This window comes from Urocitellus parryii, chromosome 8, assembly GCF_045843805.1.
Source record: "Urocitellus parryii isolate mUroPar1 chromosome 8, mUroPar1.hap1, whole genome shotgun sequence".
Classification (NCBI taxonomy): Eukaryota; Metazoa; Chordata; class Mammalia; order Rodentia; family Sciuridae; genus Urocitellus; species Urocitellus parryii.
The window spans coordinates 50,414,557-50,430,293 of NC_135538.1; the positions used below are offsets into that span (position 1 = coordinate 50,414,557).

At 35.6% G+C, this 15,737-nt stretch overlaps 1 protein-coding gene across 2 annotated transcripts in view; it reads left to right on the top strand.

The window, feature by feature from the left end:
- The window catches only part of Lama4 (laminin subunit alpha 4), a 135,171-nt gene that overhangs the window by 81,020 nt on the left and 38,414 nt on the right, over positions 1–15,737 (top strand). For both annotated transcript variants that reach the window (XM_026395057.2, XM_026395058.2), the window contains 4 exons: positions 2,061–2,177; positions 8,998–9,146; positions 11,792–11,933; positions 12,547–12,643. In XM_026395057.2, the coding sequence (XP_026250842.2) occupies positions 2,061–2,177; positions 8,998–9,146; positions 11,792–11,933; positions 12,547–12,643 (505 nt within the window). The remainder of the gene's footprint in view (positions 1–2,060; positions 2,178–8,997; positions 9,147–11,791; positions 11,934–12,546; positions 12,644–15,737) is intronic.

A 15,737-nucleotide genomic window follows, 5' to 3' on the forward strand; every position in this document is an offset into this window, starting at 1 on the left:
TTAGTCTAACCTTACTAGATTGTAAGCATCCAAAGGGCATCCTCCTACTATGCACAAATTACATCTTCCTGTCACTTAGCAGGATGTCTTGCATTTGTTACATCTGTTGATGAACAAATAAATGAAAAGGGCACGGAGCAATCAGATTACAGAAGTGATTTGTTTTAATTTCACATTGTACCATTAAACATGTGGCGTGAGTCAGAAAAGAATGACATCAAAGTGTCAGACTTTATACAAAACCAAAAACACCCATATGGATTCAACACTGATGTGTGCAAATAGTAACCACACAACAAATAATTACATTATTTATTTTGTCATTCTACTCTTAACCCAAAAGAATGATAAAGTTATTTATCAGACGAGTATAAGATGAGGATCAGATTCTGAAGTAGGTAAAATATTCTTTAAAAGGCACTGCTCAGGAATTCTCATAAACCAAAGCTCTACTTTACTAGGACTATTTCTAAATACTTTTAGATCAGGATTTTTTTTCTTTCCTTTTGCAAATATGAAATGAATACTTATGTATGCTGGATAGCATTAGTTGTGTTATTTTCATAATTATTAGTCTTCAAAACTTTCTTTTGTTTGGGTTGACCATCTTTCTATGGGAAGAAAATCTTTATTAATTAAAAGCTAATTTGATTTCTGTCTAATGCTATATACAGTAAGTAGGAAAAGTCTTTAGCTTAAAGCATATCATTTTCCAACTACTACATATAAGCTCACCATGCAGTGTTGGTAGCGCACTGCTTTGAAGTTCAGCTCTGATTTCAGTATTAGGAGTGTTCTCTTATAAACACTCCTTACAGAAGGTGTCGCAGCTCAGAACCAATAAAAGGAAAACAGCCCTGTGAAAGCTAATTAATGTCAATTTTTTTCTCCTCCCTTCCTTTACACACACATACTCTACACTATTGATTTAATGAGAACCATATAATGACCTCTCCTTATAGAGGTAATAACTGGCCCCAGACAATCACACTGAATTAAGCGTGATGGATATTGAGGGGACATTGTTTTTAATGTCCTTGCATTAAGAGGAAGTTCAAATATGATTCTTTTCTGTTTCTGTACCTCCATTTACCCCTGCAGCAATATATCTGGAGAAGATGGACCCCATTCTTTCTTTTCATTAAATTGAGAAAGATTGTAGGGAGTAAGAAAGGACACTAAGACAAACTTAGAAAGTTTTAAAGTATTTCCTTCTATGTCTAGCTCTATAATCACTTCTATGATAGCCTAGGGTATACCATCACATATATTTCAAATCTAATTTAAATTACTATTTCTAAAGTAACTTCAACTCACATTTTCCTCAAATTGTAAAATGAATCTTTTACTTTTCCATCTTAAAGATTATTTTGTGTTGCTTTCAGACTCTGAATTCATTTAAAGCTCCATATTTCTTCAGAATCACAACCTGCCTGCCTCTAAAACCCAAACGTGAAGGTAGAAATTAGACATTTATCAGAAAATGTATTAGCAATTTCCCTTCTCAAAAAATGTAAGCATCAAATACAAAGAACTCAGAGAGGCATGAAGATCACAATTTTAAGCTTTGCTAATAGGGTTATTTTAATTTTTTAAAGGATTTTAGGATCATATTATATATACTTTGTTTCTGTCCAAATGGCCTATTTCTACTATTTCTACCAGGCCCAAAGTTGGCACATTGTATGTTTTTTAAATAAAATCATTTTCCAGTTATATAAGCAAATATAGAGCCTATGCTCCATCCTGTACCTATCATCCCACTTTATATAATGGAGAAAAGAGTCAAATGTCAACTCTTTGGAGATGATGATGTTATAAGTGATAATTATAACCAATCATAATTACAACTAATAACTTCAATCTCCCAAAGTGCATACTTTGTTATCCCCCTTACAAATGAGACAAATTAGCATCAGATAAGTAACATATTCCCCAAAGGTGCACAGCAATTATGTTATGGGGTTAGTACATAAACCCAGTTAACATTAACTGCTCTCCAGGATGCTTTCTCTAAAGACACATTCTCTACCTCTCTTCCTTCTTTTTCCTTACTCCAGAGACAATATGAGAGAGTGAGAGAACAGATGGAAGTGGTGAACACTTCTCTGGGCGCATCTGCAGATTCTCTGATGACACCTCGTCTGACTCTTGTGGAACTTGACGATATAATAAAGGTAAGAACATGAGCAATATGTTCAGAGTTATTGTTAATTAATTAATTTATTTATTTGTTCTAATTTGCTATACATGACAGCAGAATGCATTTCAATTCATAGTAAAAAAAATGGGGCACAATTTTTCATGTCTCTGGTTATACACAAAATAGAGTCATACCATTCGTATCTTCATACATGTACTTAAGGTAATGATGCCCATCTCATTCCAAAGTCTTTCCTGCCCCCGTTCCTGCTCCCTTCCGTTTCCCTCCTCTTTGCCCTAACCAAAGTTCCTCCATTCCTCCCATGATCCCCTCCAACCCCGCCATTAAGGATCAGCATTCACCTATCAGAGAAAACAATCGGCCTTTGGTTTTTTGGGATTGGCTTACTTCACTTAGCATGATATTCTACAACTCCATCCATTTAATTGCAAATGCCATGATTTCATTCTCTTTTAATGTTGATTAATATTCCATTGTATATATATATATATATATATATATATATATATATATATATATAACACAATTTCTTATTCATTCATCTATTTAAGGGCATCTAGTTTGATTCCACAGTTTAGCAATTGTGAATTGTGCTGCTATAAACATTGATGTAGCTGCATCACTGTAGTGTGTGCTATTTTTAAGTCCTTTGGGTATAAACTGAGGAGTGGGATAGCTGAGTCAAATGGCAGTTCCATTCCAAGTTTTCCAAGGAATCTCCATACTGCTTTCCATATTGGTTGCACTGATTTGCAGTTCCACCGACAATGTATGAGAGTGCCTTTTCCCCACATTCTCACCAAAACTTATTGTTGTTTGCATTCTTAATAGCTGCCATTCTAACTGGACTGAGATGAAATCTTAGAGTAGTTTTTTTTTTTTTTTGTAATACCTTTATTTTATTTATTTATTTTTATGTGGTGCTGAGGATTGAACCCAGCACCTTGCACATTCTAGGCCAGTGCTCTACTGCTGAGCCACAACCCCAGCTCCTAGAGTAGTTTTGATTTGCATTCTCCAATTGCTAGAGATGTTGAACATTTTTTCATATATGTATTGAGTAATTGTATATCTTCTTCTGTGAAGTGTCTGTTCAGTTCCTTGGCTCATTAATTGATTATTTTGGTGTTAAGTTTTTTATATATCCTGGAGATTAGTGCTCTATCTGATGTGTATGTGGTAAAAATTTGCTTCCATTCTGTAGGCTCTCTATTCACCTAACTTATTATTTCTTTTGCTGAGAAGAAGCTTTTCTGTTTGAATCCGTGTCACTATTGATTCTTGATTTTATTTTTTATGCTTTAAGAGTCTTATTAAGGAAGTAGGGGCCTAATCTGACATGATGAAGATTTGGGCCTACTTTTCTTCTATTAGGCGCAGGAGTTCCACTGGGTTGTTTTTGTAGCAGGTTGCAACAGGGACTCAGAATCACAAAAGAATAACCAAATTATATTCAAATCTATCAAGTTAGCAGGCATTATAAAAATAAGATCAGGTGATAATGTTTTCAAGTTTCTTATGCTATACTGTTACTACTGGCTAGAGATGACTACTTTAAATTTAAATTACTTAAGATTAAGTAAAATTAGAAATTTGATTCTTCAGTTGATTTAGCCACATTTCAAGTCCTAAGTAGTGGCTAGTATATTTGATAGCACAGATATCATTGCAGAGAGGCTATTAAAGTGCTGATCTAGATTCATTCTATTCACTCTTTACTCAAAAAGTTGTACATTAATAAAACTAGCAATAAAAGCCACACTCTCTAAAAGTAGAATTTTCCAATAAAATGCTGCAAAACAAACTATCATGAAATTACTCTAGTTCATTATTATTGTCATTGAAAGGATATCAGATTAAAATCATCTGATCTAGTTTCATTCTTTTGACTATTTAAGCACCAAGTTCCCTCTCTTCTTCTCTGTCCCAACTCCCCTCACTATCCTTGGTGACATCAAAATCCCTATGTATGAGCCCACCAACTCTGACCTCCAGTTCCTTGAGCTTCTTTCCAACAAGCTTTTCCTCCAGTCTACATCTGCTATTCCTCCTGTGACCACACCTAGATCTTGTTATCAATTCCTCCTCCCAAATCTCAGGTTCAAGCCCCTATCTCCCTAAATACCATCTCTTATCTCACTTACCCTGGAATACTCAAGCCAATAATTCTTTGACAATAAAACCACCTCACCTCATATACCTTACCCCTTTCATTTCCTTGAGCAGCTAAAATTACAATATAGTAATTCTTTAAAAATACCTTTAACTTACATATCCACCTGCCCCCATGGTGCTGAATTCACCTGAGAATGCTAACCCTATATCTCCAATAATACCAAGTATCCCCAGCCTCATGGCTGCACCAGATGAATGTGGCTAGTAGGAGACCCCCCTCCCCTTCTATCAGTTCTGGATGCTTACTTTGCTTCATGCTTCACTGCAAAAATTAGAAACAAACAGAAGAGAACTACCCTCATCTCTCCTCCCTAACTTTGCCAGTCCCTCTGTCTGTATCCACACTTCTACCTCCCACTTACAAATGAGTATCCCTTTTTTCCATGCATTCCCTCTACCTGTGCTGGGAATCCCATTCCTCCTTGCATTGAAGACAGGGTTGCAGAGCTTCACTCCTGAAATCATCCTTCTATATCATCCAAATCTTACTCTACTGAATCATTACTCACACAACCTTGTTCTAGAATCTCCTGTCCTTTAAAAAACAACAACCAACGAGCAGCTTTTGAAAAAATGTATTTTTAAAAACGTTTACATCCCCTCTAACCTCTGCCCAGCTTCATAGCCCAATCTCTCAAGAGTCATTCAATTTGCTGTTTCCACCTCTCAGACCCCCACTCAGCCCACTCCAGATGGTACCCCAATCCCTGAGAACATTCTGTACACCCTTTGCATGGCAAATATTTTAGGCTGTGCTGATCAAATACAGCTGGTGACCCTTATCCTTTTGGAGTTTTTTTGTTTGTTTGTTTTATTTTGCTTTTTTAAAACCCTTCAAAAATGTAAAACATATTCTTAGCTTGAGACTGTAAAAACAGACTGTGAGCTATCCTTTGTACTAGGCCATGTTGATCCCTGGTCTGAACAATGAATGGCTCAGTAATCAGTCTTGAGCCCCCTTTTCTACCTGTACTCTCTCCCTGTTTGACTTCATTGAATCCCATGACTTTAAAGTATAATTGTACACTATAATGATTCCACAGTTTACACCTTTATGATAAACACCTTCACTGAACTCCAAACTCCTGTGTCTAAATGCTAACTTGACATTTCCAAGTCAAAATTCAATGTGGCGTATCACAAACCACAGTTCCATCTATTGCGTAGTAAACATATCTAAGTTAACATATTCTGAATAAAACCTGCTCCTCTCCCAGTCTCACCTAAGTCAGTAAATGACACAACCCAATTGCTCAAATCCATACTCCTTGACATCTCATTTCTCCTTACTCCTACTGCAGCAAGACCTGTTATTTCTCTCTCCAAAATGAACCCTGCTTTCTGGCCACTTCTTCATCTTTACTGCTACTCCTTCATCCACGTCTCCTCATCTCCAATGTGAACTGCCATGAAAGTCTCCTCACTGATCTGTTTGCCTGAACTCTTATCCATCAATACTCATTCTCGATGAGGTAGCAGAAAAATCTTTTAAAAACAATCAGATTACATTATTTCTCCTATTAAAGCCTCTGTTGGCACTTAAAATAAAAAACATACTCATTTTACTATGGCTTATGAGGCCATAAGTAAGCTGCCTGGCTCTCACTAACCTCTCTGATCTCAAGTCTTACTCCTTTCTTTGCTCAGTACACTCCAGCCCACCAGACTCCTCTCATTTTTCAAGAACACCATGCTTGTTCCTGTCTCAGAACTTTTGTACCTGCTGTCCGCAAATCTTCAAATGACTAGTCTCCTTGTTACCATTTAAGTCAAATGACCCCTTTACCCTCATTCACTTTTATTTCCTGAAATTAGCTCATCTATTTATTTGATCACTTGTTTATTATTTACATTTTCCACAGGTTCCTTAAAGGCAGACTGTGTTCATATATATTTTATCTCCTAAAAGAGTGCCTGGAACACAGTGGATACTCATTAAATGAATAAATGAGTAAAAGTGAAATGACCAGAGTATTTTTTCTGTTTATACAATTTTGAACTATTTTTTCAAAGTATTGTTCTCCAGATGATCAACCAAATGGCTAGATGCTTAATATAGTCTCTAAAATATAAATCCTATATGGTAGTAATTGTGCTACATTCTAGAAATACAATAATATGTTGAAATTGGTTCCTGTCTCTTAGGATTGTGTAATCTGGTGAAATAATCATGTAAAGTGATTACAGTACTGGGACACATGAGTAACAGAAATATGTGGTAACATTAACTCATCCTGGAGAAGTTAGGGATGGCTACATGTAGGAAGTAAAATTTGAACTAAATTTAGGATAAGTAGAGCAGAAAAGGAGGAAAAGGTATTACAAGACAGGGAAATACATGCAAAGACAGAGCAACTAGAAAAAAAAATATGCATCATTAAAACAACAATCAGACAAGGCTGGACCATGGGAAATAGTAGGGTGGGAATAGTGGAAAATAATGACATGAGCAAGGGAGAAGGGATCACTGATGAAGCCATGCTCAGGAATTGGACTTATCCCTGCAAAATGATTGGCTGATTCTAAGAAGGAAGATAGCATCATCAGATTTATGTAGCAGAAAGATCACTTTTCGGGATGGGGTTGTGGCTCAGTGGTAGAGCATTTGCCTACTATGTGTGAGGCACTGGGTTTGATCCTCAGAACCACATAAAAATAAATAAATAAAATAAAGGTATTGTGTCCATCTACAACTAAAAAAATATTTAAAAAAAAATAAGAAAAAGAAAGAAAGAAAGTTTACCTTTCCTGCAAGATGGCAGAGAAGATTAAAAGCCTGGGCTTAGAGAGAAAAGTCAGATTACCCAGAGGAGAGGAAAGAACTGCAAGACAAACCCTGAGGAACACCAACTTTAAAGGTCTCTTTCCTGGTCAAGAAGAGTTAGGGGATAGCAGAGTAACAGAAGCTACAAAGAGAATTTTAAGGCAAAGACAGTGACCAACAGTGTCACAAATCAGAAAAATCCAATAAAAAAAAAAAAAGAGGGGAAAGTATCAAGTGGATCTGGCCTTGGGCTAAGTCCCTGGGGACCTTAGCAATGATTATTTTTGTGGTGTGTACTTCATCAAAGCAACAGAAGAAGCCAGAAGAGGATCTAGATTCAAGGAATAGAATTTTGTTTGTTTGTAGTTCAATGAGAGAGAAACTTCAGCATGTTTATACCTGAGAAGAGCCAGCCACTAGGGATCAAGAAGAACAGAAAACAGTCACTGTGAAAATGAAGGAACATGCCTTATTCAGAAAAGGAATATTTTTTTCCTATAAAATAGGAGAAAAGTTTTGGTGTAGATATGTATGGGTATAGCTATGAATCTATGTATAGATTTGGGAGTGCAGGGCTAAAGGATGGTGGCAGAAAAATTGAAGAAAATTCTTTTTTTTTTTTTTTTCGTGTCAGAGTCTCTGAGGAGGCTACCAGTAGATAATGCCCCTTTCTAGCAATTTTTAAATACACCAAAAATTAAAGTAGAAAATACAGATATTAAGAGTGTCACCTTAATGGCTTTAGGTCTCAGCCAAGTGGGGCCACTGATACTCAGTGCCAGAAGCAGGCAGCTCTACTCACCCTGACAGGCCACAGTTGAGCTCAGGTTGGGTTTCTGCCCAAAGAACATTCAGATGGTAGAGCACTCAGATTTTTTGCGGGCAACTTGCTCCCATAAAGAGGATGGAGTTGAGCCCAGTCTGTACAGTTATTCTTCTCAAATTTACCAATCAAGAAAATCACTCCCACTCTCAGGTGCAAAGTGAGGAAAAGGAGAGAGGTCTGGAGTTTCACTAATTGAACTCCCCTTCATAGGGAAGAAACATCACAAGTGTGGAAGAAGAGTTCCCCACTAACAGTTTCTGTCTTCTAAATAAAAAAATAAAGAGAGCGACCTGTTTAGAATCAGATAGGGGTAAGGGAAGAAACTATTATTATTGATTTACGATACTGACAATGTTTGGAATTGCTATGTGGGTAAACAGGAGGGGGAAAATCTCTTTTTATCATTGAGAGACCAGACAGGGCTGGAAGTCATAGATTTTTCAGGAACATTCATTCACACAACTGTGTGATCCTTAGCTGAGATTATACATCTAGGGTTGTACATAAAATCAAGGAAACTGTCTCACAAGGTGAGTTTCAAGAAAGGAGTAGTCAACTATAGGAAATGAAGCGGAGAAGTCAGGTGAGAGGAGACTGAATGTTGTCCATTGGATTTAGTGACTTGGCTGTCATAAAGTGAACTTTTGTTTTGATGGGGTAATGTGGTAGAAACCAGGCTGAAATAGGTCAAAGACTGAATAGAAAGTATGAAAAAAGAGACACAAAATACATAAACAACTTTTTCTTTGGAGAGAAAGATTTGACTATAGAAGGAATAGAAATGCGGTATAGTAATGAAGAGATATGCAGATAACAGAAGGTTTTGTTTAGTTTTATTTTATTTTTAGATAGGAAATGTCAGGCAATGTCTGAATGATAAGAAAGCAATCAGGAGAGAAGAGAGAGTGGGAAATAAATAGATAAATCCCAACTTCTAATATTTTAGACTTGAAATTTACTGAACTTCATAATAAGGAAGAATAGAGATTATTTTTTGGTGTTCCTTGAGGAGAAAATGTTTAAGTTCTTCTAAATTCAATTCACTTAATTTTTCATTTTTTTCTTTAGAATGCATCAGGAATTTATGCAGAAATAGATGGAGCCAAAAATGAACTACAAGGAAAGTTATCTAACCTAAGTAACCTCAGTCATGATTTAGTCCAAGAAGCTATTGATCATGCACAGAACCTTCAACAGGAAGCTGATGAGTTGAGCAGGTAATATCCTACTTTTAGAAACACACTTGTCTACATGGGTTGAAGAAAATTTTTATTCAATTCCACATGCTAGAGTTACTAGGATACAATGTTAGCTAATTGGTTAGGTCTGGCTTTGCTTATTTGTTGATGTATTTGTTAATTGTTCCCTCTGAGAGCTGGTTATCATTTGTCAAAACTGTTTTAGGGAGACAGTATTTTTAATTTTAGAAAATCTGTCAGATCACAGAACTATGTTCTTGGCTGAGGTACACTTGGACCTGTCCTGCAATTATTAACAGAGAAACCTAAGGCATTTTGGTCAGGGACAATAAAGCAGATCCCTTTATGATGTCTAATTCTACTGTCATCACCTACTTCATAGATAGCATTTGCTTTCTACACCCAAGTATCTCAAGTAAAGCTCATTGAAAGCTGGAAATACAACTGACTTCTTGTAAATACTCTAGCCTTTCTGCAGTGCGCAGCAGGAACTATTTGATTTCAACACCTATTAAGAGAAAATCAATTGACAATTTTCCTCTCAGCATCTAGAAAAGAGTCACACACCCCTTGGGCACTCAATTAATGTTAATTGAAATGTGCTGAAAGATTGGAATTGAATTCATGACCCTGAAATAATAGGTAAATAATGAGATCATTATAGAGAACAACTATAGATCAGGTGGTTAGAAACAAGGACCAGTAAAGGTCGTGAATGAAATAAGAACCAATATTACTACTGTTCAAAACATACATCACCTTTTTATTCCTATTTACCAAAATTTTCAAACACCCTTCCAAATCTCCTTGGAAGGGAGCAAAGGATAAAAGAGAAAGAGAGAGTAAACTCTTGGTGTGGGGGATGGTATTATATTCAGCACAGGATCATGCTCCTAGGAAATGTGCTTTGGAGGAAGGCAAAAGAAAAAAAAAAAAGGAACTTAAGGTAAAATGCTGGTTTTGACAGTATACTGTATTGGTAGGATATTGTTTTTGAAATCCATCCTATGGCTTTCTTCATCATTCTTTTGTCATTTTAGCAACACCACCCCTACTTGTGATCCCAAAACATACCTAATCCAAATGCCACTCTGCAGATTGTTCATTCGCAATGCTGGGGAAGTTTTACTGCTTGCTTCACATGAAATGTGATCGAAAGTATCAATCACCCTGAAGTCCCTTTTGTGTTTCAAATATCTCTGACTGACCATATTCATGGAAATATTAAAATTTATAGCCATCTCCCCTTCAAAATGTCAATATCCCTCAACATCTGGTATGCATGATTTACATGTTGTGCTCAAACAAAGACAAATATTATTCATAGAGAAGCTTCCATTTCAAAAGCACTTTTTTCTTAACATAGATAGAGAATCTGTTTTGTGCATGGTGATAAAAACAAAGTAATAAAAGCTTTGTTTCAAGCTCTTCGGTATTTCTACCACTCTAGCCAACAAAATCTTGAAATATTAATAGATATTTATAGCCTTTTGTTCCTTTTTTCCCTTTTATTTTAATTTTTTTTTTCTTGTCTACTTTCCTTGGGTGTTCCTCTCTGAGCCATTTCTGAAAACAAGTAGCATTGGTGTTTGGACCATCTCTACAGAGCATGGCCTTGATGGGTTCCTTTCTCATAAAACAAAATAAATTAAAACTCCATGACTACGTTAGTATCCAGATTAGCATAATTATCCTCACTCTTTCTTCTGATTTGAAAAAGTATTAAAGAGAAAACAATCTTGTGAGCTCCTACTGTGTCTAATGGGTAAGCCCGGACACAGGGAGATGGAAGGATGATGGAATTGAGCAAAAGGGAGAGAAGTAGCTGAGGAAATACAAAAGTCACTCAGAGCCTAAGAGGATATCCAGGGACTGCACTGGGATGGAGAAGGCCGAGCAGTAATTGACTGAGCTCAGTAGTTTGGGTGGTTTGCAGAGAGCAGCCTGCATGGCATCTGCAATGTCATATACTGAATGGGTCACAGAGAACCTTCCAGAGGGTACTGATAAATAAAGTGATACTGTCATCAGTGTCTGGGACTGAGAAAAAATACGGAATCGGGGGATATAAGTCTGAATGAAATTAAGACAAGTGATTAGAATAAGCTGTGGAAATCAGAGTAGAGTTTATATCATAGAGGAAGAAGTATTTTTTCAAAAAAAACTCATGTGGATACATACAGTTTACAATTTCAATTTAGGAAATAGTTTAGGTATAATAATAAAGCCTATAGTTCACTGGATGCCAGGTTCAGGATGTCAATCATTTACACACTTCATCTCTATTATGCCTCACATTAATCCTTGACAAACATACGGTTATTAGCCCCTGTATGTGAGAGTACCTGGTGCATGATGGGTACTCAGTGAATGTTCAGTGAACCTTAAAACAGGCTGGAAAGGCAAAGGCAGAGAGCATGGTGTGTGAGGACAGAGACAGAGGGTGCAGAGCTAGGGCCCCACACTTCAGGGATGCAGCAGGGGCTCAGGAGTGAGACCATCTTAAACCATTGTATCCCCTGGCAAGCAAGGCCCCTCTCTGAGGGCCTCAGCTTCTCTTTAGAAGAGGGGGTAACAATGCTGACATGGGTAAGAAGAAGGCAGGGGCCCCATTTCCCAAGGAGATCAGAAAGAGAAATAATAATACATTCGTTTATTAACAGGAATTTACACAGTGCAGACATGAATGGGCTGGTGCAGAAGGCTTTGGATGCATCGAATGTCTACGAAAATATTGCCAATTACGTTAATGAAGCCAATGAAACAGCAGAAATCGCTTTGAATGTTACTGACCGAATTTACGATGTGTGTATTCCCTTATTTTAAGGTTCATTTATATGTTGTCTCCCCACACTTGACTCTCGCTTTCTAATGAGGTCTCTTCAGCTTCCAATACAAAGTAAAAATGGCAGAAAGGGAAGGCAAGCTAAGAAAAGACCATTTTATGCCATGAAGTTTTCAGTTTGTAAGTTTTTCAAGATGTGCTGTGCTACAGTCAGCAAATGCTAATTCCTTTGACAGTTTTGTTTTTAGCCCAAGTCCCCAAAGAAAACATACTTAAGACTAGTTTCTGCTGATAGAGAACATGCTTTATGCTTGCATTCTGCTTTTTTCAACTTGAAATTATTTATTGAGTGACTTCTATGTGACAAACACTTTGTTGGAGCTTTGACCAAGACAATGTTCTAGGTTTGCTGCATTCCTCCCCCCCCCCCCCCGCCAAAAAAAATTATCTTGGAAAACCTAAAGACATTGTTTTCTCATGTTCACATTTGACCTTTTCCTTGAGCTATGAAAATGAAGCTGTGTGACTTTTGCTTGGTGTTTAGCAGATAATTTGACATTTAAAATCCAAAACCCATGAAAAACTGATTTCTTCTGCTGTCATTCTTATTCTCTCTACCCAATTCCTTTGCAGGCTGTGAGTGGAATTGATACTCAAATCATTTACCATAAAGATGAAAGTGACAACCTTCTCAATCATGCGAGACAACTGCAAGCAAGAGCAGATTCAAGTAAGTATATTCATTTTTCCTATATTCCTTCTGCTTGATAGCTGCTTCTCTCCTTTCATACATATAGACAGATATTTATAAAATCTAGTCTTAAAGAGTAAATAAAATTATAGCTGATGCTAATAAAAAAAGAAAGAAGTAACAACTGAAAAATATATCAATAGTTCCTACCCAGAATCAAGTTACAAAAAAAGCAAAGATTTGCTATTTTAAAACAAATTTTGATCAAAAAATAGCTTCCATGTTGTACAACCACATGGAGACATGTAGTTATTCAATATATGGTGAGTATTATTGCTAATCAGATAGGCCATTAATAGAAATATCATAAATACCAATTTTTAAGGAGATAATGCCATAAAACATACTTAATATTAAAACTCTGTTGCACACAATCTTTCTTAAACAATTCAGAAGGCCTTTTTAAATTTTTACCAGGAAAGGATGGATCATCGCTGTGAGCATTGATTAGGATGACAGGGAACCATGAAGCCATCTGGTTATTTGCACTCTCTTGTAGTTCGTGTTTTACAGTTGACTGTACTTAGGACAAGCCCAATGACCATATGGAAACAAGCATTTGCAACTGCCAGTGTTTGCATCTGCTAACTACAGCAAACACATTGAAGAGTAGGATAGGGAAAGAAAAATAAAAGTGAAGTCATTTCCATCTACTTTAAATCCCAGGAGTTACTCTTAAAAACAACTGAATGAATGGCTAAGAATTTCACTAAACATTACTCATCTCTGGGTAGTGAATTCATTCCTAAGGATATTTGTTCATTGACTAATGAGGTTGGAAATTCATTATCTAGCTAACTTTTAACTACCACCTACAATCAAAGGCCAAGTTTCAAACTGAAAATGTCATGCAATTTTTATCGAAGTAATTAATCTCAAATCTAACCATGCATTTCCCTTTTTTTTCCCTTTGCAAAGAGCTATTATATAAAGAAAATAAAAGGACTTTAATTTTCATGTGTGGAATACTTAACTATTTAGTTACTACAAACATGGGTTGTTGTTTTTTTACATTTTCTAGGTAAACAAATGCAATAAAAATGCTATTAATTTTTTCTAACAAATCTTAACAAAAGTGTAATTAATTTATTATATTCTAATCCTGAACATCCTTTCTGGAAAATAATTAGCAGTAATGAATTAGACTATTTGCAGCAAAATACTTTAAAATAACTGTTGTCACATCTACAAGTTATTTTTGTTTCTTGTGTTTTAAAGACCAGACTATGTGGGTCTTCATGACACAGTAATGTCAATGTTTTATTCTCCTTGGTGATTTGTAATGTATTTTCTCCATCCTATCACTATTGAATTATTGAAGCTCATAAAAACAACTTTTCTGCTCTGGGAATGGCAAGTCTTCAAAGGTTCATATTTTATGTCCACTAAATCTCTCTGCATCTGGATCTTTTAAATATTCTGCAGATATGGTCACTCAACTTGATCTTTTTTGGTAAAATCCCTTTAGTATCTTTGTAAAAGGGGTGGCAAACCAGAGTTAGGACTATGTGGCTCAATGCTTTATACCACTGTCTCCTTTAATAATAGGAATGTTAGTGACATAAATTTAGTTTTTTTTTTAATGAAATAATTATTATCTACTAAGGTACTCTATAATTTCAGATTACTATTCATTTCCAAGTGATTTTCTATGATGAGTAATCTTTAGTTCCCAGTTTTCCTATTTTTTTTTATTTACCTATATCAAATAGTTTATGTGTAATAAACTCAGAATGCTGCTATTTGAAATAATCATCAACAGTAACAGTAAGTTCCAAACAGGACACACTTTTTATGAAACATTTCTTTTTATAAACATCCAGCTCCAAAAAGATTTTTTGTCCTACTTTTATCAAAAGTTCCAAATATAGAGTTAAATATATTTTTTTCTCAGTGTTCCAGGCAGTGTTTTATGTGGTCACAGGTCCAAAAGGAAGAGCAGAAAAATGTTTTATATCACAATATTTGAAAATTGAAATTTAAAAGAAGGAAAGAAGGTGCATTGTCACTACAAAGTATGTTAAAGTCACTCATGGAATTCTGGGAAATCGTTCAAATCCCAGAGGAAATAAAAAGAAGTGCTTGTCCTTAGTACACTATACTTGGTAACAGTACAATTAAGCGCCACCATATATGTATATGGTGATATATGCATATGGTGATATATATATGCATATATATGTATACCACCATTATACACATATATGGAGGAAAAAAAAAACAACAGAAACCAAAACACACCAAGATTGCAAAGTAGAAAAAGGGAAGTACACCATGAGAGAGTGTGTATTTACAAGCCCATTGGAGAAAAAGACAGTTTATAATGAGAAGTAAGGTGAGAATTTTGTAATTTGTAAGAAGCATAAATTCTTGAGGTTTTGAAAGTAAATAAAGCACAAACATAAGCAAAGAATTACAGGGAAAACTGATCCTTCAGTTCAAATAAAGAAACATGACCTGGTTGTATTTGCTCAAAGGTAACCCCAGCTTAGGGACTGTGCCAAGCACACTTTCAAGAATAACTCTGTAAGAAAGAGACTGTCAAAACTGATAGACTGAGGATAGAAGATCTGATAGAACTGTATGTACACAGAGATTTACAATGTGTTTGATCAGTAATTAAATTCTTCTTAAAAAGAAATCTCCAGACTCCTCAGTGGATTCTTTCAAACACTTAAAGGATTAACACCACTCTTACACAAACCCTTCCAGAAAATAGAGAAAAAGCAAATTCTTTCTAACTCATTCTATAATATCAACAATAAATAGATACCAAAACCTGACAAGGACATATAAAAAAGGAAAAATACAAGCCAAATTCTCTTACAGATATAAAAATTCTAATCAAGATATTTTCAAATCAAATCTAGTATATATAGAAATTGTTGTGTGACCAATTTGAACTTATTCCAGGATTTCAGATATTTTAACATTTAAACCATCAATTTTATTTCACCATATTTATAAAATATAGGGAAAAATTCATGTGATCATCTCACTACATGCAAGAAAATCATGTAATAAAACTCAATATTCATTCATGATCTTAAAAAACTCTGAGTAAACCAAGAAC